A 25,817-nucleotide genomic window follows, 5' to 3' on the forward strand; every position below is an offset into this window, starting at 1 on the left:
CTAACTTGCCTTTTTTCACTACTTGAAAAATGTTCTTTTCTTCCTTGACTCTGCAATCTCTCTCATCTTCCAAGGCCCAATAAAAGCTTTTCTAAAGTTCTAACTGCATACAACCCAGCAACCATAGCCAATTACATTAAATGCTGTTTGAAACTAGAAACTGTTTTCTAAAACTGGCACAATATTCAGTACAATGTTGCTCAATACTCCACAGTGCATGGAGAAAATCTTCCGTCACTTCCATCAGATTAAGGAAGTTGCAGTGTTGGTTTAATAAGAGGTGATATTTAAATTAGTGAATAATATTTACTACAACCATACTAAGAGGTGAGGTTAGGTAGCTCTGCCTGGTGAAGGTATTCTAGATTGTCAACAAATAGACAAGGATTTGTGTACTTCCTTGCAAAGTTTCTTTGGCCTATTCCAATATATTTCTCTGCTTATGCTTCCAAAAATCGAGATTTCTTGATGTATCAATATTTCCCAAGTCAGAACTTTTCCCTGTCTGTGACCATAGTGGATATTTGGAGACAATGTGGTTCCTGATTATGCACTGGCATAGAGAGGCTGAAAGGATTTGTTTGTTAGAAAACTTATATGGTCACTAACTTCTCAAAATACAGGAATTTATACTTTAATGTGTGGTTACTGACAATATGGTCATACAACCAGCAGCTCCAGCATTGTATTATAGCAAAATGTGCTTGCTGGGCCTATGAACCCTGAGAAAAAAGACACATACTGAGAAAAGCTCCTGGTGCTTAACTGGGATCAAGGACCCATGGACAAAGCCAAAGGGGGGTAGGGTTGAGGGTGGGAGGTGGGGGTGAGTGGGGCAGGGGGAAAATGGAGACACTTGTACTTAACAATAATAAATAAACAAACAAACAAACTATAGCCTAGCATCCATTTCTACACAGGGGCCTCTCAGGCAAACTGAGTTTCAGGGAGAAGCCTGTACTGAACTGCCTGCCTCCTGAACTCTGTTTCTGCTGGTGGAGCCAGCTGTGATAATGGAGTTCCTGGAATTGTATTTCAACCAATAGGACTGAGATTTCTCCTGTCCAACGGAAGCTGCACAGCGATAACCCTATTAGCATCTTCACCAAACCATCAGAAATGCTCCATTCTGACCAATCAGGACAGTGACATTTGGACCAATCAAACTACGAAGATCTGGAATCCTCTTTTCCATGAGGATGAACCAATCAGGGACCAGAGGTGAGGGCTTTTCTTTATATAAGCCAGCCCTGCTCTGGCTTAGGAGCACAATTTTTCTTTCCACAGAAGAGAAAGACTGATTCCCTGGCTCAAGCTGAAACACCAAAGAAGGATTGCTTGAGTAAAGCAAGGGGAGGGTAACAGAGCACAGCAGAGCTGTCTAGTCAGATAGGGGCCTTGCCTGAGGGCCACCTCACAGCTAAGCTGTTCCATAACTGAGCTGTGACTGTGTTGAACTGTTCCACAGCCATGCTGTTCTCACAGCCATGCCATATCACAGTTGAGTTTTCACACTGGGTAAATCGTCCTTCTTCACTGAACCCCAAATTAAGGATTCCTGTTGGTATTGAATTGGCACCAATGACCATGAGTTGATAAGCTCCATGCCAGACCTACTACATCACATTTCATTTTCATAAGATACTCAGCTGATTCAAATACATAGGAAAAATTGAGAATGTTGCAGTAAAGTTTAAGACTACTGACAGAAATTTTCTGTTATACTTAGGAACATACTCAGTTTGGTCTGGCTACTTTTTTTTCTTTCATATTTCTTTTTTTTAAGATTTTAAAAAATATTTTATTTATTTATTTTTAGAGAGGGAAAAGAGGGAGAAAGAGAGAGAGAAACATCAATGTGTGGTTGCTGGGGGCTGCGGCCTGCAACCCAAGCACGTGCCCTGACTGGGATTCGAACCTGTGATGCTTTGGTTCAGCACTCAATCCACTGAGCTACGCCAGCCAGGGCCTGGTCTGGCTACTTTTGATTTACCATAAATATAGAACTTCAGAAGGTTTTGGATTGACCATATCTGAATTTGGCCTTCCTTTCAGACTTTAGGAACTTCTCAGTAATGCTAGGAAGTAGCAAGGGCTCTTTACTGTGTGATGGGCCATTATTAGCTCATGGGCTAGTCTATGAAAAGTAATGGGGCATGACCAGTAATCTCAAAGTATATATTTTCATGTGTTTTTGTGAATTCTTTGATTCCTTGGGATTGATGGGTTGATAAAGAAAACAGATTGAGAAACAACATTGACATCCCTCAAATTGTTTGGAAACCATAGACCATCAAGAGCAATGAAAGTAGATTTATAAAATTACTGACCTGTCATGATAACTGTCACCATAGGTATAAATGGAAGCATGTTATTTTAATTTATTTAACAGGAATTTGAATATGTACTGTGGACCCAACACACAGATAGATACTTTATATAGATTGTCTCATCTCAGTGCACAATGGCCCCTAAAAATTAATATCACTATCTCCCACTTCTCATCTCCCAGATGAGAAAACAGAGCCTCAGAGAGGTTAGATTTTAAATCTAGCCTCTAACTCAAAGTCCATCTCTTTACACTAGGCCAAGATGTGACACTGCTATGATATTAGCACATTATGTGGATATCATCAATTCTTTTCCAAATGAAAATACTGATTTCTACAATTTTTAAGTAAATTCACATTTAGTCTATGAAACCAAATTGGAAAAGCACTTTATCAATAAAGAATTTAGCCCTGGCTGGTGTGGCTGAGTGGATTGAGCACCTGCCTGTGAACCAAAGGCCATCCCTAGGATTCCTAGTCAGGGCACATGCCTGGGTTGTGGGCCAGGTTCCTCAGTAGGGGGCGCTTGAGAGGCAATGACATATTGATGTTTCTCTTCATTCTTCTCTCTCTAAAAATAAATAAAATCTTTAAAAATAATAATTTATATGATATATCATATATATGCTAAAGCTTAGTGAACAAATGTCTCTTTCCATAAGCTCTTTCTTATGACAACAGATGAGTATTTTTAAGAGTAAAGAAGCCCCAAAGGGCTTTTTAGCCTTTTACTTCTCAAAATCCCAAGATATCTACTTATTCTTTTTCAGTGCAACCTGTGATAAAAATCTGTTCATTTATAGAAATTAAAGTCTTGTATTAAGCAGTAAGATCACTCGATTATTTACTTAAGAATTCTATGAGTAAACATTTTCTTGAATTCTATTTTAATTTCCTTCTCTTAGAATTATAACATGTACTAACAGATCCCTAATGGGGGAAAGTATTGCCAAACAATGTTTAATGTTAAATATCTTAGGTATTCTCTTCCCACCCATTTTCTTGCCTTCCCTTTCCACTCCCCCTATTCTTAGCCTTTCTTTCCCCCCTTTCCCATAACTTCATCTATCTAACTTTTATCTATCTACCATCTTAAACCAATATATTAAATAGGAAGTAGGAGAAATGCTTTTGTTTTCATAGATAAATGTATAGATAGATATTTAAAGAGAGCAGTAACTACAACTGAAAGTTTAGAATCCCATTTTTTTTTAATAGGAGATAAGTCAAAATTGAAGTTAAGGTATGTCTTGGCATCCAACTGAAAAGTCACCAAATATGATCAAAAGCAGCAACTATTTCTATGTACTCATTGACTCCAAGATAAATACAAAGTATAAAAGGATAATATTAAAGAACTTATTACTTTATTTTTCAAGTATTTTTGAGCTTTTATGTCTGAATATTTCACATTGCTTAACCCTAAGATTTTCCTACTAGGATATCTTGCATGAGCAGAGAACTACAAGACAGCCTTTTAACTTATCTCAACTATAAACCCCATGAGGTCAGGTAGCATAACCTCCTGTTTCTTGTGGCATTGTCAGGCACTTATCCCAAGGTTTAGCTGATAGTTATGTTCAATGAATTTTGGTTAATCAAATTTAGTTTTGGTTCAGTGAATAACTCAAGAATATTTTTTCCCCAAAATCAATGGTGTTGAACAGTGTATATTCTTTAACCAAAGAATAAAGCCTCTGAGCTTAACGTGTAGACCCTAGACCCTATTGACATTTTGGACCAGATGAATCTTTGTTGTGGGGCTCTCCTGTGTGTTGTAAGATGTTCAGTACCCTCTCTGGCCTCTACCCACTAGATGCCACTAGAACCCTCCTCACCCCCAGTTGTAACAACTAAAATGTCTCAAACAATGCCAATTATCCCTTTGGTGGGGGGCAAAATTGTCCCTCACTGCTCTAGATCAAGATCTCAAAGGGCAAGAATAAATTTAGAACCAATGGTCCAGGAGCTTCCATAATGGACAATAAACAGAGAATGGGGCAAGGAAGAGGAAAAGTGACCTTTGAATAAGAGGGAGAAAGAGTTAAAAAGAGAGACATTATTACTGATAGTGGTTCTAACTAGACAGAAGAAAAGGGGAACCCTGGGGGAATAATTGGTCTTTAACAACTAAAAGGAGAAGTTTGACACAAACCCAGGAACTCAAGACCTTTTAGGACATTTGGGTCACCATTAGAGTAACTGAAGACAATGGAGGGAATTTAGAGAGGTGTTAGATGCCTCTATTTGTGGGATGGAGGCTGAGACAAAGGATTGATTTTAGGCAGAAATATGTAATAGAAGTGTAAGAACTTTGAAGTGAACAGAGAACTGTGTATAGAAATCAGGAGGCGTGCAGACTGGAAAAAAGAAGAAATTTGTATCATCTGTTTGTTTTTTTTTTTTAATCTTTTATCCTCAACATGACTCTTAAACTTTTAGACATAAAATTCAGGCAACACAAAAACAGAACATTTTCTTCACTGTTGGAAGATAGATTAATTATTTTTCTAATCAAACCAACACAGTGTTGTCACCTAGGAAGACCCATATCTGGGAAGTAATATTATTCAATAAATAGTAGTCCTAAAAAGGAAACTTTACTCTTGTCCCTGGAGAATGCTATCCCTTTATTGTATACTCACCTGAGGGCCTTGATTGACTCCTGGGGTGAGAGGATTCCCAAGAACATACTTTTTAGCCCGCTCAACACTCCTTCGGACAAACTCATCATAAATTGATTCTTCCACAAAAAGCCGGGATGCAGCTATACAGCATTGGCCCTGGTGGTAGAATAACCCGAGGTGTGCAAATTCAACTGCATTGTCCACTGCAAGGAAGACATTCGTGTTAAAGAAATCTTTTTATATATTTTATACATATTTCTTAGAGGTGATATGGTGATACAGAAAAACCATGAGTCATGTGGTCAGATATTAACTCAATATATTCTACCCCTTGTCAACCAGGTGACAAATTAACTTTCTGACTCTGAAATGATAATAACAAATGTTAGAATCTGAATAATTGTGGTTGTTGGCCTCAGTTCAATATGTCTGAGAGTATCTCACTATTCTTAATGTGATGCTAATATTTAAAGGTATAGAATTTAAAAATGGATATTATGGCTCCTAAATGTAAAACAGTTAATTCATCTAGAGTTCTCCTGGGTAAATAGTGACCTATTTGAAACCAGAAAGAAATAGTGTCTCTGTTAGACTTATCTAGAGTTATAATTTCAGGACAATTTAGAGATTTTCAAGAGTAATTTTGGACTCTGAGTAATGCCTTGCACCTTGGCATTAGAAGCAAACCCTTTTGTAAATTTCCAGTTCACTCTGTGACATTACCAGACACCAAAAAGGATGAGGGATAAAACATGAACAAGTGGCTTCTACTCACGGTCTGCATCAGCAAACACAATGCAAGGGCTCTTCCCGCCGAGCTCCAGGGTCACCCTCTTCATATTGCTTTTCCCAGCAGCTTCCTTGATCAATTTGCCAACCTGAAATGGAGCAATACAAAAGGGGAGGCTTAATCTGCTCTCATGAATGCAGGCTTAGTTAGCATTTTAAATTCATATGAAGTGTGTGCCATCATTAAAAGGCATTTTTCAAGATTTGGCATCTTCATACGTCAAAGGCTCCTTCATTCGAGCATAACTACATGGCGAGTCAAAAAATTACTCATAAGTAGAGAGAAAAAAAATACAAAAGCTAATCTTAATGTACATGGCTAGATGGGAGGTTCTTTTTTCATTTTAAGCAGAATATGTTTCTACTGATAGATTTGATATTAACTTCCTCTAACTGTAACTTATATATTTGACTTTCTGTCTTCTACTGAAATATAGAAAACTCTATCCAGACTAATTGGCATATTCACCACCCCTGAATCTCATCTCTCTCTGTTCCTCATTAGATGCCCAACGACCTGGGCTGCTTCCAATCCTACCCTTCCTTTGGGTCCACTTCCTGTATGAGCTTATTTTTTAATTCTTTTCTGATGACTCTAGGTGGACATGACACATTCTTCCTCTGACCTCCCATGGGACCTTCCTGAGGACTCTTTCAAGGTCTCCCTCACACTGTATTATTTGTATAGATATCAATTCCCAAACAGATGTCACCTCCTTTAGAACAGTGACAATATTCTACCTCTGCATACCTCTTCTCAGCACGATCTATCACAGTGGGCTCACTTAACTGTTGATTGACTGACAGACCTTTTTCTCTCTCCTTCTACACCTTTGAGTAGTGGAGTTAGAAGAAAGAAATTGGATCTGCACTCTGTGCTCTTACTTTAGTTAGTTGGAATCCTACTGTTCTGGGTTCTTCTTTAGTGCTAGTTGCCTCTCTTCAGAGAAAGACATTGTTTTAATTTATTCTTTTCATGGATCTCTTCCCAACAAGATTATTTTCTGTACTTGTTTTTATTTCTCATCTCTGAAACCTGGCCTGTGTTATAGCTATTATACTTTTTTATTAAAGTCTTAATGCTCTAAAATGATCTTCGCATTTTTTAAAAAAGAGGATTCATTTTAGTTTGCTTCTTTTATTCTTTGTCTCATTTCCTTCTCGACACATCAGATTTTAATAAAAAGTATCTATCCCAACTGAACAAAGATAAGTAGATGCTTGCTGAATGAGTGTTTAAATTTTATGTGGTTACTGAACTGACTATATTACAGAGCGAACATTAATTAAATTGCTAATGTTGTCATCTTCTTTAAAGATTTATGGGACTAAATCAAACCCTAAGATTAATAAAAGTAAATTAAAACTAGATTTGCAGTGGAAAAACCCCACCTGAAATTTCTGTTGTATCCTATTTTGAATCGTACTTCTTTTGACAACCCTAAACAACTGAATTTTCTTTTAAGGCAATTAAGAATTTCCTATTTCTCAGATAATACACCTTGCCTTTTGCATTTTGAATTCTGCATCCTTTTTTTGTGTGTGTGTGTTCTTTTTTTTTCCTTAGAAAGGTTTACTAAAGAAACTTTATTGAAGTAGACAATTTTTGTCTTGGGCAAAAAAGTAAGATCAGAGGCATTTTTCTAACAGCTACAGATATCAAAAGAACTAATCTGAAGAAGGGTCAGAGGTGGAAGTGAAAAGAAAGATTACATCTTTACTTAGTGCCAGGTCAGATGGCAAATATGAGGGATTGGTGGAGTTTCCCCAAAGTACAGCTAAAGTCAAAACAAGAAAACATCAATTTTTGTCCTATGATTTTCTTCCCTTAACTGGGAAAAATGTAAAGGTTCATCATTTTTCCCAAAGTAGTCTGCAATGAAGAAAAGATAAGAACTATTAAGATTATGGTAAACAGTGTGTGCCATGGAACTGTGGTATGGCCATGTGGGGCAGAAGTATCAAATGCTCCTGAAAGCATTTTAACTTATTGTATCCTCTACTAGGTGGGATGGATTCTGTTTTAAATGAATCCAGTGGGACATTAAAATTCAGGCCTTGCCAGAAGCATTTTTAAAATGAGATTCATTGCTACAATCACCACAAGAAATGTAATCCATAGTTTGCCTCTTCTATGCCATTTGGTAAGTTCCCCACCTGCCAGGTAACAAACCTGAAGCTAAAAGAATTCAGAAAGATTGATTTTTTGTAGCTTTACAAATCACCTTAGGCAACTTAATTTTTTTGATACTTATTTAGAAGTAGTTACTGTGCTGGTTTCTGGGGATAACAATGAATAAGACACTCTTTGAGGATAGTCAACAAAGAAGAGAGGATATGAGAAAACAATGCGCATACACTATAATAATTACATGTTATGGACAATAGGAACACAGATGGGGAGTTTTAAGATTCAGGATGCTTCTGGGACTGCAGAGAAAGCCAGAAAGGGGACATGTGGTGGGAGCCATGTTATAGTAGATTGTGGTCTTTTAGAAGCAAAAGCCTGGAGGAATGAAGAGGCACGTGGCATCATTAGGAAGTGATTACCTCTTCCCTCACAACTCCAAAGCCAGTGTGAGACATGAAGGGATGAGGGAAGGAATAAGGACATGGAAATGCATACAGAACACACTTAAAAACTGTGCCATAAAATAAGTACTTGTTACGGTACTAAATGTTTTACTACTCATTAGCTCATTCAGTTTTATTCTGTACTGCTCAAAAAGGCAGACATAATTATTTCCATTTTACAAATGAAGAAAGTCAAATTTAGCAAGAATACTTAACTTTTGGAAGACATACTACTAAGAGGGGTAGAGTCAGAATTTGACCCTGGGTGTTTCCTAACCTTCTGCTCTCAAGGTTTTTTTGTTGGTAGGCAAAGTGTCCCCAGAATGCTCTAGGGGCTCAGGGATGAGCCAAGACTGACAGTGATGCTGGAGGTGAGATCAGGGGAGTATAGCCCCTGGCCCAGATGAGCTGGAGAAATGAGTAGGCGTGAGATCCAGAGCTGGAAATGTGCACAGAGTTCCTACTGAGGGGGGTCTGGAATGCTAGGCTGAGGGATTTGTGCCTTCTGGCCTTTACCTGCTCTGCTATGATCTCAACTTATGACCTCACCATTTTTTAATTTCTTGCCATGTCTTGACCATTTCCCAGTTGTTTTACCCACAGAATCCTGAATGTGGTTTTGGCTTTCCCTTACCTCAGTTATGGGTTTGCATAATGCAAACCTTTTCTACTCTATACCTATTTAAAAAATAAACAAGAAGAAATATATATTCACCTAATTTTTAAAAGATTGAGAAAAATAAAATTTGATTTTATACCATTTGAGTTCTCTATGAAAATGTATCTTTACATTGGAGTGTGTAATCAGAGTATAAAGTAGTACAATTAGTTTTTCCTCAGTATCTAGAATGTTCTTGTCTCTTGATCTTCAGGAAATTAAAAAAAAGTAACCACTGTTCAAACTCAGCGCAAGTCCTAGTCCACATTTAAACACCATTATTCCTTCCTGTGCACTCCCTTACAGCACTTCACACACATCTTTCTATCTCATCACATCCTGCCTCATTTCTCATTCATGCCAGCAGCTTTCTAAGAAGAGGTTATTCTAGCTCATCCTCTGTACTGTATACCTGTAAGAGGCATGCATTATGTTTTGTACTAAACATCTGTCAGTCATATAATCTTATAAAAATGACTCAAAATGTTTTTTTTCTTCATACAGGATGGTTTCACCACTTTCTTTTGACTGTGATAGAAAATCATCTCAACCGATGGGAATCCTTTTCCCCAAACTCCACCTTCCAGCTGATGTCCTCTTCTCTCCCTCCCACCTCTCTTTGCAGTACCCATGGCCGAGGCCCTGCTCTTAACCAGGTGGAGCCAGAGAGGCAGAAAAGTTAGCCTGGGCCGGCAGTAACATCCAGGATAGATGAGCTACTAGTCTTTCAGAATGATGCCAGAAGAGAGAGCCCCAAATAAGGAATTAAGGGTGAGGCTCTGCTATTTAAATTTTATAATCTACAGTTTTGTATTATACAAATACAAATCATTATACATACAATGAAATGATTGAAGTCATTTCATACAAATCATTGTAGCCTAACTTATATTTTCTATCATAAACTGTACCTAATATATAACAAGGTCTCATTGGTTCTATTTCTCATCAGGGAAAGTAGTAAATACACAGGAAACAGTTCACTCCAGTGCTTCTAAGTTGGTAATAGGTATTTCATTTCACCTCAACTACATCTGCCTATGTTCTATAAACACGTTTGAAGGTTAGAATAAGAAGCAAATCATTAGCAAGAACTTTGTTTTTAAGGAAATGTCCATGTTAAAATGGTTCCATAAAACATGCTTCTGACAGCTGGAAATGCAGACTTCTTAACTGCCGGCCTAAGTAGATGATGTTACCTGTGTAGATCCAGTGAAGGCCACTTTGTCCACATCCATGTGAGATGAAATGGCAGCCCCTGCAGTTGGCCCATAACCAGGGACGATGTTCACGACTCCAGGAGGAAACCCTGCCTAAAAGATGCAAGAAAAAGTTGTGAGAATCAGCCCTGGCTGGCGTAGCTCAGTGGATTGAACGCGGGCTGGGAACCAAAGTGTCCCAGGTTCGATTCCCAGCCAGGGTACATTCCTGGGTTGCAGGCCATAACCCCCAGCCAGCAACCGCACATTGATGTCTCTCTCTCTCTCTCTCCTCTCTCTCTCTCTCTCTCTCTCTCCCTCCCTCCCTTCCCTCTCTAAAAATAAATAAATAAAATCTTAAAAAAAAAAGTTGTGAGAATTTGTTCCCATGAAAAAAGAGGAGAACATGGGATCAAAGCTGCCACTTCATTAACCATATAAATTTCTATACCAATGAAGATTCACATAAGTGGTTGTATTAGTACTACTACTACTACTACTACTATTTTTATCATTTGTTAACCCACTTAAAATAACTTCCAGAGTTGGTTGTGTTGTTGAGGGGCCATTTCTTTTCAGAGTCAATCTGTTTGGCTTTCACAGAGCATGGATCCACTGACAGCTGTCTCAAATTGCATAATATAACACAGAAGGAACGTATGTACAGAAGTGTTTCATAAATTACTCACATAAAAGGAAAGCAAAAACAAGAAGCTAAAGGGATCCCACATTTCAGTTGCTAGCTGTTGATGGTTCAGGGCATACCACCCAGGTTGTAAATTTCCATTGCCATTATTTAATAAGTATCGATGAGAACTATCAGGCATTCATGATTATGCTGAACTGACTGATTTTATTCCTAGTTAAAGAATTATCAGGTAGAAAACAGTATGGCAAGTGACAAGGGCACATTAAAATTGCATGCTATTTGCATAAAAATACCTTGATTTCTTTTCTTTTTTTTTTATTGTTGGCACTATTACAGATGGCCTTCATTCCCCTTTCCTCTTTGCTCCCTTTAACCCAACCTCTGCACTCACTTTTTTAAATTTTATTTTTTCAATTACAGTTTACTTTCAATATTATTTTGTATTAGTTTCTGGTGTACAGCATAATGTTTAGACAATCATATGCTTTACAAAATGTCCCCCCTGATGTTTTAAATACCCACCTTGCACAATACACAGACTTTACAATGTCATTGACTATATACATTCCCTGTGCTGTACTTTACATCTCTGCGACTATTTTGCAACTACTAATCTGTACTTACTCCCTTCACTTTTTTCACCCAGTTTCTCAAACCTCTCCTCTCCGGCAACTGTAAATCTGCTCTATATTTTGACTTTTTAAAATTTGAGGTGAAGAGTATTTTTATTTTTTATTTTTTAAAAACATTTTATTTATTTATTTAGAGAGAGAGGAAGGAAAGGAGAAAGAGAGGGAGAGAAACAGCAATGTGTGGTTGCCTTTTGCATGCCCCCCACTGGGGACCTGGCCCCACAACCCATGCATGTACCCTGACTGGGAATTGAACCAGCAACCCTTTGGTTTGCAGCCCATGCTCAATCCACTGAGCCACACCAGTCAGGGCTGAAGAGTATTTCTAAAATGTGGGTTCAGTAGTCCTAAATTTATGTTTCTAATGACTGAGATGGTACATTTTGAGGAAACCACAATAAAAAAGAGAATACTAACATATCCCATCATGGGTAGATGTGTTTAAAATAATGTGGCCCAATATTACCAGCAAACATATTGGCACAGAGGCCTCCAAACTTCAGATGGCCTAGTTTAAACAAATTTGCAGAGACTCCAGTCCATTTGTGGCAATTATAAACCAAAGTTATATCAATTTTAACATGAATGGGCATTCATGAGAATTTGGTTAAAGAAACCAAAATGTGATCATGAGGTGACTGACGTGCAGCTTTAGAGCCTGGCTTCCTCTCCCATTTGGCCAGAGGTTCATTTGGATCAAATAGCAGCAGAGACAACAGCCAAGGCCGGGATGGTGTGTCTGAACCACTGGACAGGAACCGGTGCAGGTCATGCAGTTTACAGTAGCAGCCAGTGAGGTCTTCCTATTGTAAAGTAGGACTCCTGAGTTTTGTGCATGTTTTGATTTCAGAAACTTACCTCTTTTATTAAAGATGCCACATGAAGAGCAGTGAGAGGAGTTTGCTCTGCCGGTTTGAGAACCACAGTGTTTCCACAGCTAAGGGCAGGCCCTATCTTCCAAATTAACATAACCAACGGGAAATTCCACTGGAAAACAATAGGTAACACTAGAGTCTTTGTATTGCTGAAAGTCACATTCACTGATCTAACTTCCACATTATATACTTCCTGTAGATGTTAAATAATAATTGTAGTAGTTTTGTTTAATCATCTGCAGTATTCCAGTTAAGATCATTGCCAAAAGGCAACTCATAAATGCTAAGAAGTTCCAAAGAAACCAGACACGGAACAGGGGCAGGAGGAAGCCGCAACATATTATCAAGTGCTATTAAGCTTTTTCTACCAGGAAAAAAAATCACTGCATGGTTTGAAAATCAAGTGAAAATAAACACGTTCTAAGTTATCTGTAAATGTTTATAAATGTGATTATTCCTCCCTCTCTGTATGCAGGTCAGCTATTGTAACTATTTACCCAATAATATTATTTAGTAGCATTTATTTCTAAGACAAAGACAAAGATGTCTAGGGTCTGAAGGCCAAGAGCTTGGTTCAAATCTCAGCTCAACCGCCGACAAACCATGTGAATCAGACATGTTGTGTGCTCTATCTATACGAGTTCATCATCTATAAGGGTTGATACAAGTCTTCTCTACCTCAGAAAGTTGTCCTAGGGAGTCATAGAGAAAGGGGGCCAAATACAGTGACCAGTTCATCATAGGAAGGCAGTAAATGTTAGCTATTAATTGTATTTGGGATTGTGCAGTTTTTATGTACTTGATTGAAATTTTTGAACTAATAAGAAATTTCATTCAAAATGTTTATATGTATACATTTCAATCTCATTGGTACAGAAGATGTCATTATTATTCCTCATCTAAAACTTTGGGACATCTTACCATCTTTTCATTTGGCCTTTTGAAGATGTCAGTTAAAGTGAAATCATTTAGCTAGTTTTCTATTTGTTGGGCTTAAGAGAAAATCTTCATGATTTTGTGCAAAATACTACCTTTTCTGAGAGGAATTTGAAGTGTCAAAGCCACTTATCTAAAGTGAGGATATTCCACACAGTGCTCCAATAGTTTCTTCCATTTTAATTTAAAAAATTCACTGCATTTGAAGTGAGTATATAGTGCTGCTTTTTAAAAATAAAGAGTCTCAAAAAGAGTATATAATATAACATTCTGGAAAAAACCATTGAGTAGAAGGTCAAGATTTTTTGATGTTGTAATATTGAAACACACTTGGAGATATGCAGTGTATAGATAAGTGTCCGGACTATCTAATTCACATGCAAGGAGCTCAGTCACAGGGAGATACAAGTTCAACAGTTACTATATTTGCTTCAGATTTAGCAAATATCTAAGCACCCATTGGTGCTGCAAAAAACTTCAATACAAACTGAAATAGAATTAGAGCTCATTTTCTTTTTAAGATTGAAAGTTATATAGGAGACCAACTTACAGGAATGATTTGGCCACACACACCAATAGGCTCATGTCTTGTGTAAGTAAAAAAGTCTCCATCTGGAAAATAAAACACATAATCCTTTATAGACAAATGTGATTGACATTCATGAAACATTAGTTTGGGGCTGATGTTAGAGGAAGGTATAGACAACAATAAAAAAAAGAAAATATCTCCAACTATTTACAAAATAAAAATTTGAGCCTTTAAATAGTAATTTGAAATGAGAGAAATCATAAAACTGAATTAGGTCAGAACCAAAATGAAAAAATGGAAAAGATCTGAAAGATATTTAATTCTATCTTTCACCATATAGAAGGACGATTTTCTAAATCATCATTATTCTCAAAGTTTCCTTTCTTTCATGAGAAAGGAAAGTAAAAGTTATTCAACTAAGAAAAGAACTCTTAAAAATCTGTTTCTGGAACCTCTAAGATCTACCAGTAATCATGGATTTTTAAAAAAGATTTTATTTATTTACATTTTAGGGAGAGGGGAAGGGAGGGAGAAAGAGAGGGAGAGAAACATCCAGGTGCGAGAGATACATCGATTGGTTGCCTCTCGCACACCCCTAACTAGGGAACCTGGGCTGCAACCCATACACGTACTCGGACTGGGAATCGAACCTGTAACTTTTTGGTTTGCCGGCCAGTGCTCAATCCACTGAGCCAGGGTGGAATTTTTTTAAGTAATATTATTTAAACAATGGTAATATTGAAAAGCAGCAGAATTAGAAAAAACATCGTCTTATGAGCAATAACTCTTTCCTACTGGCTTGTTTTAAAATGTTTTTTGTTTGTTTGTTTTTGTTTGCCTACCAAATTATAACAGCAAACCCTCTTAATCCATGAAGAAGATGCCTGAAGTAAAAGGCATTTCTTTTCAGTCTGGATTTGATTGATTCCTATGCCTCAACGTTTGATGTGGTCATCCCAAGGTTGCATTGTGTTTTGTGTTTTCTATTCTAGTTCCCACAAAACTTCTTGGTTATCATAGCAAGAAGGCTCCTTATCAAAATCTATTGGTACTTCAAATGCCTTCTGCCATTTTGTCAAAGTGTTAAGTAAGAGCTTCTAAAATAGCCACATGTCTTGGTATTACCATGGTCTCATTCTCCCCTTTTAACTTCCTGGCTATCACTTCTAACCTGGTGAATGCTCTAATTACATTGGAAGTGCGCATCGAGGCCAGACCTGGAGGGTGCTATATTCCTATAGTCAGTAAGTTCATATGAATTAAATTCTACTCATAATGTTACAAAGTGATGCTTTTTAAATATTTTCATCCTATTATATGCATACTCTGCTAAAATACTAAAACACAAAATAACCATTCATTCACACAAATTCTTAAATAGGGCTATAAACACAGTCCCATTTTGTTTTAAAGCTACTTGAAACAATCACTGTGAACTGGTTTGTTTAACTAATCTGATGTAACTATACTGAGTTAGACTAGGCACAGGTGACTATAACTTGACTCACACTGGAACGTGCAAAATGGCTTAAATAATTACAATTTAGAAAAGGTATAAATGCCACTATTAGAATAAAACCCACATAAATAATTTCAGAGACCAGCTTTGAAAAGTTTGGGCTTGTAGAAAATTGCCTTAAGTTAGTAAATCAGGAATAAGAATGTTCTCACTTTCCTATTTTCTAAAATATCTATTGTGTTATCTTCTGTACAGTTATGCCAAAACAATTTCAAAAGCTAGTTGTGAATCTTAGCCGAACTTCCAGGTTCAGAACTGCATTGTCTCAAAGTCAAGAAAAGACAATAATTTCGGTTTACCTGGTTGACATCTTTAAAAGGGAGTGTTTGGAATTACTCAACTCTACAGTAATCTCCTCACTGTTACCCTCACCCCAGTTGTTTGTCAAAGCTACTCACCAATAGGTATTGTGCGACCCTGGATCTTGTCAGCCCACCCTGCACAGTAGCGTAATGTCTTTATGCAGCCTCCTAAATCCATCAGATACGCATTGGCAAATAGTTTTCCACCATTCATTGACTCCATTGTCTGAAAAAGAAATCAAACCTCAAATCTAGACCTCTGTAAATTTTTACATTAAATATATATGAGGTCTGCCTAGAAAAAGTCAAACCATTGTTAATATAACAAGAACAGTTTGAGCAACATTGATATAACCTGGCAGCTAAGGAGAGTGGACTGGAATGCGCATGCGTGAACAATGGCAACTTCACTGTACTCGTCAGTGGGGGCAGTAGACACTATTGAGTGAGCATGTGTACTGTGTGGCCATCACATTCAAAATGACTGCTTGAGTAGAGCAATGAACCTCCAACAGATTTTGCATTAAGCTTGAATATTCCTCCACAAAAACTATTTGGATGACTCAGAAGGCTGCAGCTATGGGCAACCTATGATTGGCAGCTTGTGCTGGCTAATGCATCATGTCTCATGAAGTTTTTTGGCAAAACATCAATTCACCCAGATGACTCAGCCCCCCCTCCCATAACTTCTGGCTTTTCCTCAAACTAAAATCACCTTTGAAAGGGAAGAAGTTTCAGACTGTTAGTGAGATTCAGGAAAACACAATGGGGCAGCTGATGGCGATTGGGAGAACTGTGTGAGGTCCTAAATACCTACTTTGAAGGGGACTGAGGCATCATTGTCCTATGAATAGTGTTTCTTGTATCTTGTATCTTCTTTAATAAATGTCTCTATTTTTCATATTACATGACTGGCCACCTTCTGGACAGACCCTGTACAGTTAATATTTTGAATAATGATGTGCTAGAAAATTTTGGAAATAGATTTCCAAATCCATTTTGTCTAACCTCCTCTTCTTAAAAAGGAGACTGAAAAAGGCATTGAAATGACTTGCTCTGATTTGCTCAAGGTCACCAGCAAGATCCGGATAGGAAGGTTAGTAAGATTCTGGTTTCTAAACCCTGGTGCTCCTTCTGTCTTCATCTGAATGTCCTGCAAGTCATTGACTCTCTAGGTAGTGGTCAAAATTTGACATACACACAGCTAGTAAGAGGGACACCTAATCTCCTGAGACAGTTCAGGGTTCCAACAACATCTCTCTTGTATAATACAAATGTGGGCGACAATTCAATGTCAGTGATTATTGATAATGCCTCAATAATAATTTTTAATTTTTGCATTCTATCTGGAGAGAACCAGTCAATTCACACAAAACTAAGAGATCCATGGATCTTTCATCCATGAGTTTCTTCAGAAGAATTTTTAATTATGAGACTCCCAGCTTCACCACTATTATTGTAATTTTTATTTGAATGGTCAGGCTGTGAACTTCCACATTTTCTATTGCCCTAGCCATTATAAGATGACCTCTCTCCTTTTTTCCTCCCTTTCTTAAGCAGAACTTTAATAAGCTGTTTGGAACCTACTATTCTCTGAGGCAGGAATATACAGGTAGTAAGCTATTAAACTTGTTCCTCATCTGTTATACAATCTTCTGTCTCTGCCTTATACTGTACAGTATCTCAAAATTCAATCAAACATGGTTTTTGTATGCCTGTTCTTTTTTCCCCTTAGGATCTCGTGCTGACAAAGGCAGTCAACACTGTGTAATCCACAGATCAGATAAAGAAGAGAAGCAACTTTTGGCAAACTCTTCTTTTTTCCTACAGAACATTTTGGTCAATTTAGTTTTATTGTATGTATTGTCTAATTCCATAGTTTTGTACACTTTGAGTATAATAAATGGTCTTTTGAGGAACTGTAATTGCTAACATTGATTTTTAAAAATATGTAAGCCTCTTTGTTACTGCTAGTTTAAGATTCAAAAGGTAATAAAAATTTAGTCTGAAACCTGATCTTCGTTTGTGTTAAATTAGTTTCACTGTAAATTAGCTATTACTGTTGTAATACCCAAATGAGAATAACAAGGAAGTAGTCTCCCCTATCCACTTCATGGGCTGACTCATCTAACTGCTAGATTGTTACAAAAAAAGCAGTATACATAAAAACATAATTTTTATAAACACATGAATGAATTTTTTCTTTATTGCTCCCTCACCTTTCCACCTATAAAGGGAACATAATTTGGTCAAAAGCATTGTAAACATATTCATTTAAGGAAGGGAAAAAGTGGCCATTTATTAACTATCTTAGAGGGCTAGATTAAGGAGAAATAAGATTGATTTTAAAGAAATATTTTGGGCACCTTTAAAAAACTCTGTGAGATTTCCTACTCAAAGAGGTCAGTGGTCAAGTAAATTAGAGAAATCCAGTATATTATTCTCGGATATTCACACTGCATTTTTCCTTGTTCATCATTCTGAGAAACTCCAGAGTAAAAGAAAGAAATTTGTTCAATTTGTTTTATCTAGGGGTTTGCCAGAGTTTAGACTGTAGAATCTATTCTGGGAGTAGAAGTTAACATCATGCAGAACCAGAGCACAGATTACCCTCTAAGAATAAACTCAATGGTAATGTTTCTGTGTGAGAGCTGGTAGATAAATTCCCTTTGATGTCTTTGTAGAGAGTATGTAGTGATCACTGAAATCAAAATGACTTGCAATCCAAACAATGAGTGTTTTCTAGAGATCCCACTACCTGTCCACTTTGGTTAATACTTACTGCCAGCAGCAGACGATCTCTCTCAATTAGATCAGCCAACTTGTAGAGGAGCCGTCCCCTCTCTGAAGCATCCATAGTACGCCATGGAGAGCCAATCTGAAAAGCCTGTCGTGCAGCCTTCACTGCTTTGTTAACATCCTCCTGCAAGTCAAAAGCAATTCATTTAGTAGGTTAAACATATCCAGTGGCAATAACCCCATAAAATAGACTAAAGCACCTCATAAACAGGCCTTGTGTCTTCATTAGCCCAAAGTCTAGCACACTGTATCAAAGCAGTTACTGTACACTGGAATTGTACCTGCTGCCTACTCTTTGGAAAGATGACTTTCCCACACATGGTATGTGCTTGATTTTTGAGGATAAAAATATTATATTTTAAGAGTTGCTATAATTTGAGTGCTTGCCATATGTCAAGTAAGGTTCTAATTACTTCACACATATAAACTCAATAATTTTCAGATACATATGTTCCCCACTTTACGGATGAAGAAACTGAAGCAAAGAGAGAAGGGAGGTTTGTCTAAGATCAGTAGCTGAACGTGGAGCCAATCTGACAGTGGAGACTTGGTTCTTCACCACTGCACTGTAACGCGTTGGTGACTTGGTTTCCCGAGCTCCAGGGAAAGCCCAAGATCTAAAAGAGCGACTATCTTCTGTAACCTCTGGTGACTCTACGACCTGTACACCTTCTCATGAAGAACCTGCTGAAGGGTGAATAAGAACTTGGCTTTGCTATAGAGGAAGAAGTCATATAAACACATTGTTCATTCCTTTTGTGAAGTGGAAAAAAGGCACAGAGCTATACAGACAGTGAAACTGGCATAGAGAAGGGTCTGTATGTAAGAACCTCTCATTTCCCAACTGGGTACAAAAAGATCTTTTTCAATCCCTAGCTAGATAAAGAGGCCAAGTTTTTCTCTTTCATAAGGCATTGCTTAAAATTGCATTACTTCAAGTAAAAGTCAAGTCATCAAGCAATGCCACACTCAGTCTAGCCTCCATGCCTTCTCACTCTCTATTGAACTGGGTTTAACATTCCTCCTCTTTGCTAGTTCATCTCAGTTACATACTTTTCCACGGCCACTCCATTCCCTGCAGATTCTGATTCAGACCCCTTCTGAGCTCTTCCTTCAGCTGTATTCAATAAAGAAACCCTAAACTTACAAGCCTGCAAATTACAATAAAAACAAATACATGCTTTTGCAGTATTTATCAGCATGCTAGGAGGATCTGGGGCGAGAGAAATTTTAGAAGTGTAATCTAGTCTGAATAAGTGATGATATTTATAGACCACAAGCAAACATTCTTTCACTATAATACATCATACAGTTGTATACTGCAATGCCTAACCTGAGAGAATGATGGGCATGTACAATAAAATATACACATTGCTACTTGCCCTTCCTGAGAAACATACATATGTACCATCATATTCTGGGCATTCAGATAATCACAATGATTGCTTATGTCTGGACATTGTTTTGTGCCATGGATTCTAACCTTTTCCAAGTTATATTTGGAGAGCACTGTTGGAAAATAAAAAAGTAAACCATAAGAACCTGAAATTGCCAGCATGCTATGTGGATACCATAGCTTATAAAATATATGCTACGATGTGTTTAAACAGGTCTGTGTGACACAGCTTTCATCTGGATCCTTCTGCTCAGTGTTCTAACATTGCCCTTAGCCTAATATGGTTTTTCATAGGCATTCTGGGCTCTGGAAAAACTTGCTCAAAGACAGGTAACTCTGACACATGGGAAGTATATCCCTGGAGAATGCTGCTATAAATAAAGACGTTCTTTTGGTCATGTCCTTTGAATCATGCTTCTATTTCCCTCACATCTTACATTCTATCTTGTAGGCACAGAAATAGAGTAATGGTGGTTACTCTATTTCTTGGTACAGCTTTGAAATAAGACAACCCAGGTGTGAATTCTGGTTCCTCACATATTAGCTATGTAAGCTTTCAGTCATCCAACCACCCATCCATCCATCTATCCATCCAACCCACTAAAATCTGCTAAATTCTCTGTTCTGTAGCATTCTTCCCCCCCGCCCCCAACTCCCTCCATGTGATCTCCATTTCTGTGATTCTGTTCCTGTTCTAGCTGTTTGCTTAGGGGTTTTGTTGTTGTTATTGTTGTTGTTGTTGTTGTTGTTGTTTTTAGGTTTGGTTGTTAATAGCTGTGAGTTTGTTGTCATTTTACTCTTCATATTTTTTATTTATTTTTTCTCAGATAAGTCCCTTTAATATTTCATATAATAAAGCCTTGGTGATGGTGAACTCCTTTAACTTGACCTTATCTGAGAAGTACTTTATCTGCCCTTCCATTCTAAATTAAAGCTTTGCTGGATAGAGCAGTCTTGGATGTAGGTCCTTGCCTTTCATGACTTTGAATACTTCTTTCCAGTCCCTTCTTGACTGCAAGGTCTCTTTTGAGAAATCAGCTGACAGTCTGATGGAAACTCCTTTGTAGGTAACTGTCTCCTTTTTCTTGCTACTTTTAAGATTTTCTCCTTATCTTTAATCTTGGCTGATGTAATTATGATGTGCCTTGGTGTGTGCCTCCTTGGATGTTCTGTAGTATTCTTACCATCAGGCTACTAACAATGAAATACTGATGTAAAGAATTGCCCTTATGAAAATTCCAACAGAATGGGAGAGATATACAACAAAATAAGCACTCTGGTATATTGTAAAATGTAAAAAAATATTCTGAAGTGCAATGTATTGTGATGTGATGTTTCTAAGCTTCAGTTTTCTTATCTTTAAAGCAGGAATAAGTTACCTCATAGAGTTGTTTTGAAGATTAAACACTGTAACACTTGAAACATATTTTCTATGTGGCAGACATTAGGTTAAGGCTTCATTATATGGTAGCAATTGCTATTGTAGTTGTAACTGTCAAAACAGCCTTAAAATAACTCTCAGCAGTTCTAGTATATTCTCATCCTTTCAGTTTTCATGGCCCTGTATTATTTTAGGCTATTATTATCTCATATTGTTGCTAGCCTTCCCAACTTCATTCATACTCTTCTCTCCCCAAACTGTCTTGCCTATTTCTACCAGGCTAACCTTCTGCAAATATTTTTTATTTTACTACTTTCACTTTCACATATTTGCAACTGACCCTCTCTTGTGTACAGTCCTAAGGTCAAACTCCTCTTTCTGATGTTCAAGGTCCAACATTTTGAGTCCCGCCTCACCTAGTCAAACCTGTGTTCACATTTTTTCTGCTGTAGCTGGCACAACTCCTCACCTTTGCTTTTGTAATTCTCCTGGCCTAGAACATTCTATCAGCACATCCCTTTTACTTTCAAAGTCCTATATATTCTTTAAGAGCCAGCTGAAATACCACAATCTACCTAAATCCTTACCAGACTAATCCAGCTTGATAATAGCTACTAGTTAAGAGCCCACTGAGCTCCAGACACTAAACTAAACCCTCTATAAGCTTATAATCATTGCTGTAGTTAAGCACCATTACCCTTGTTTGGCCAGGCATGAAACACAGCATGAACACATCAACTAAAATTTGATCCTCACTCAAAAATCCAGTTTTATAGCTTTGCAAAACTGTGCTGATAGTGATCTCTTTTGCAACAAATATATATTATCTGTATTATAAGCTATAACATTTCCTTTGTTTCATGCCTACAATTGATATTTAATAAATATTTAATAATTTGTTACCTATTTTATAAATTCATCATGTTACATTGATTCTTATAAGGATTCTCCTTATAAAATCAAGAATTTTAAACATATATGATTATATATAAAAATATAATAATATGTATATATAAGGATTTATATACATAAGAATTCTTATATATAATAAGAATTTATATATGAGTTTATATATAAAATGTAAGAATTTCTATAAAATGCTCCTTATTATAATAATTTGCTTATATTAAGTTTAAATGATAAATCATTTTAATTGATTTAATTATATAACAAAACTTTTACATTAATCAAAACTATTAGTTATAAAGGTCTTCTTTTTTTAATTCTAGGACTAGCATTTCTTCAATTTTTATTCTATGGCAAACATATTCCAAGGTCATAATTTTTGAATTAACCAGAGCACAACCTGGTTCATTAAATCAGATTTGCTACGGTCAATAACACATTTTTCTGCTTAGGGGTTAAAATGTTCTTTTTTAAAAAGGGACCAAAGCTGAATGTGCAAAGATAACACAAATGATGATAAATTATCAAATGCCTTGTAAGCATAGTTACAGAAGAACTAAACTCTTCCATCACTCCTAGACTATGCATTTCCATACTAAATCCATTCAGATTTGGAGAGAAGAGTTATTAGATCTCATTCACTTTTACACCAGTCATAGCACTTATTTTAAGGAACTTTTACTTTTATCTCCAGCAATTATTTGGTACGTCATGCTTTAGTATTAAAAGCAGTTTTTAGGATTAGTCAATATAGCCTCAAAGAACCCCCGAAGTGAAAAGAAAACAGTTCCCACCTACATCTGTGCTTTGCTTTGTGACCTTCATTTGTCCTTGCCACTCCTCCTTTCTGTATAATATCATTGAAAGGCAGTATATAGCTCATTGTTAGTTTTAGTCCACTCATCAATTAAGTCCTTAACACCTCTTGGCTCATTATCTAAAGAATCAGTTCCAGAACATTAGGTTTACTCTATGTAATTAGGTAGATTTCTACCTTTCACAAAACAATGTTAAAAGTTACTACTTTTTTGTCACCAAACTTGTGAAAACAGCAATAATTACTTAAAAACAAATGCTAGTTGATCATTTCAAAAAAGAATATGATGACGAGAGTGCTACATGTCCAACAGTTGTCAACCAGGAGCATTTTATATCATAAGCAATTTAACTGGAGTGTCAAGTATCAGCCAACGTGATTAGTATTATGACCTAATTTGCAGCTTTGCTGGATGTGAATGAGTGTCCTTGATTGACACTTACATAGGTTTTCTGCTCTCCTCTGAGTGGGAGTAATCATCAATAAACACAAAGCAAATAAATGACAAATAGTTTTACAGCTTCTGGCATGGTCATCAGCTCACCCTCACTGCACCTGAGGAAGAAAGTAAATCCCACTAAAGATGCCAAGAAGACCTCAGATTGCCTGACAAGATTTCTACTGGAACTCCAGGCTCAGATTTGTTTTACCGGTTGAAACTGAACCCAAAAGCCAAAGTGAGATGTCCAGGCCCAGATCATTTTTTTCTTTTGTTACTTGCCAACTGCAAAAACCTGTGCAGTCTCCCTCCTGAGTAGCATTTGTACCTCTGGAGAGAAAGAGTAGGCAGCTGTCAGGGTCTCAGTTGTGCACTTACCTTGACCTTTATTGTTTTTTCCACCTCCCCCACGGCTGACAGAACCAGTCAAGCAACTAGACAGATATTTGAGGTAACGTAGTGCTGTGCACATCTCTAGAAGTCTCTGATAAAAACTATTTCTCTTGGTTGAATGTGAAGAATTTTTTTTTTTAATTTCTAGGAATGGCTCCCAAGACACACAGACTTCTGAGTCTTCCAGAATAAGTCGCCATGTGTCATTGGTATTTCTCTGCCTGAGTATGGTCTTATCATCTTTCTTAGAGGTGTAGAGTGACTATCACAGGTCAGTTTTCAATCATTAACTTTTTCACCTCTCAATGAACATGCCCCTTATTAAATGCTAACACCTGAGAGGAAACATAACATGTGGTTTAATACCTTAGATAAGGTTCTTAAAGTGTATTCCTCTCCCTTACCCCAAACAGCAATACTGGCTTCACCTGAGAAATGATCAGAACTACAAATTCTCAGGCCCCACTTTAGAATGATTGAACCAAACACCAGGGGTGGGTGGGACCCTGAAATCTCTCCATTTTACCCAAAAAGGAACAGAAGCTCAAACAAGGTAAATACAAATGTGGAACTTGTGTTGTCTTCCTACAGATGACGATTAAAACGAGGTCCTGAGGACCACACAGCCGCTGTGGCACAGAGGCAGTGTTTGGGGGACCATGCTGAACATGATGAAGTTGGAACTCTTACACTGAGGGGGCACTGGGGTGGACTGTGATGGAGGCCAGAAACAAGGCTTTATTTTCTTCCCCAGAGGCAGCAAGAAGCCCTTGAAGGAATGAACTCTGAAAGCAGTCTCCACTCCATTCTACCACTACTTCCCAAACTGTTGACGCCTCTATGTAAACCTTGCACTCTTGCCCCTAAAGGCCGGGGTCATACTTGTACTGATAAGACTGCAACCTGAATTCAGGGTCCTCCCTAAACCCAGAAGAGCCCCTCGGGTCTGTCACTATCTTGGAATAGGCTTGCAAGGTTTAATACTGGGAGGTTAGTGATCTCATTGGTAAGGGAGGAGGAAATGAAAGAATGAAGACTTGATAGGAGCAGGAATCACTGTGGCAATTGAACTGAACATAGAGTGTCATGAATGGTGTTATCCTGAGGTTTTGCTGACTTCATCTCCCAGTAGTCTTTTCATGCAGAAAAAAATAATTACCTCTTTATATCTTACATGACAGAAATTTAAAGCTTGACAACTCACGACCAGAAAATCATTTCAAATTAGACTGTGAACACATACACATTTTAAGGTATGTGTTCAGATAAAAATTCTGAAGGGTTTTACTCTCCTCATTCCCCAGGCTATTTAAATTACCCTGTCTTACAAAGTAAGGCTGTAGCCCTGCCACTCACAAGTTCTGGATCAAAGGACAGCATTTGAATGCTGATTTCATTATTTATTATCAATGTCACCTTGAATAAATTACTCCACCTTTATATTCTGCTATTACATCATCATTTGTAAAAGTGGTTAGAAAGAGTACCTTCCTGACCTGGTGGCTTTGAGTAGCAAATTAAAATAACATTTAGAATTTTTTTTAAATCACAAAATAAAAGTTGGTATTTATTGTTAGTTTTATTGGTGAGAGAGCAACAGCACTTTTAATTTGTGATTCAATTTAATTTATTTTTAAAATTCAATATTAAAGCCCTGGCTGGAGTGGCTCAGTGGGCTGAGTGCCAGCCTGCAAACCAAAGGGTCACTGGGTCAATTCCCAGTCAGGGCACATGCCTGGGTTGTGGGCCAGGTCCCCAGTAGGGGGCATGTGAGAGGCAACCATACATTGATGTTTCTTTTCCTCTCTTTCTTCCTCCTTTCCCCTCTGTCTAAAAATAAATAAATAAAATCTTTAAAAATTCAATATTAAAGATACTAATAAGTATTAATTTCTAATAAAATAACAGCAATATATTATTCTAAAAGTCCTCTGTGAAATGTTATTTTAGTTTCACTGTACAACTTTAAAAAAAGAACAATTTTATATGAATAAAGGATTTCTTGGCTTTTACATATATGATCATTCATTTCACATACAGTCTATTGGTACAATAGATCTAGAGACT

At 37.2% G+C, this 25,817-nt stretch overlaps 1 protein-coding gene across 1 annotated transcript in view; it reads right to left on the reverse strand.

The window, feature by feature from the left end:
• The window catches only part of ALDH1A1 (aldehyde dehydrogenase 1 family member A1), a 54,169-nt gene that overhangs the window by 12,891 nt on the left and 15,461 nt on the right, over positions 1-25,817 (reverse strand). The window contains exons 3-9 of the mRNA XM_045840867.1: positions 18,402-18,542; positions 15,716-15,845; positions 13,820-13,881; positions 12,317-12,445; positions 10,178-10,291; positions 5,733-5,835; positions 4,976-5,160 (exon numbers count right to left, since the gene is read on the reverse strand). Of these exons, the coding sequence (XP_045696823.1) occupies positions 4,976-5,160; positions 5,733-5,835; positions 10,178-10,291; positions 12,317-12,445; positions 13,820-13,881; positions 15,716-15,845; positions 18,402-18,542 (864 nt within the window). The remainder of the gene's footprint in view (positions 1-4,975; positions 5,161-5,732; positions 5,836-10,177; positions 10,292-12,316; positions 12,446-13,819; positions 13,882-15,715; positions 15,846-18,401; positions 18,543-25,817) is intronic.

Source organism: Phyllostomus hastatus, unplaced genomic scaffold, assembly GCF_019186645.2.
Source record: "Phyllostomus hastatus isolate PE091 unplaced genomic scaffold, TTU_PhHast_1.1 phas_contig_34, whole genome shotgun sequence".
NCBI lineage: Eukaryota > Metazoa > Chordata > Mammalia > Chiroptera > Phyllostomidae > Phyllostomus > Phyllostomus hastatus.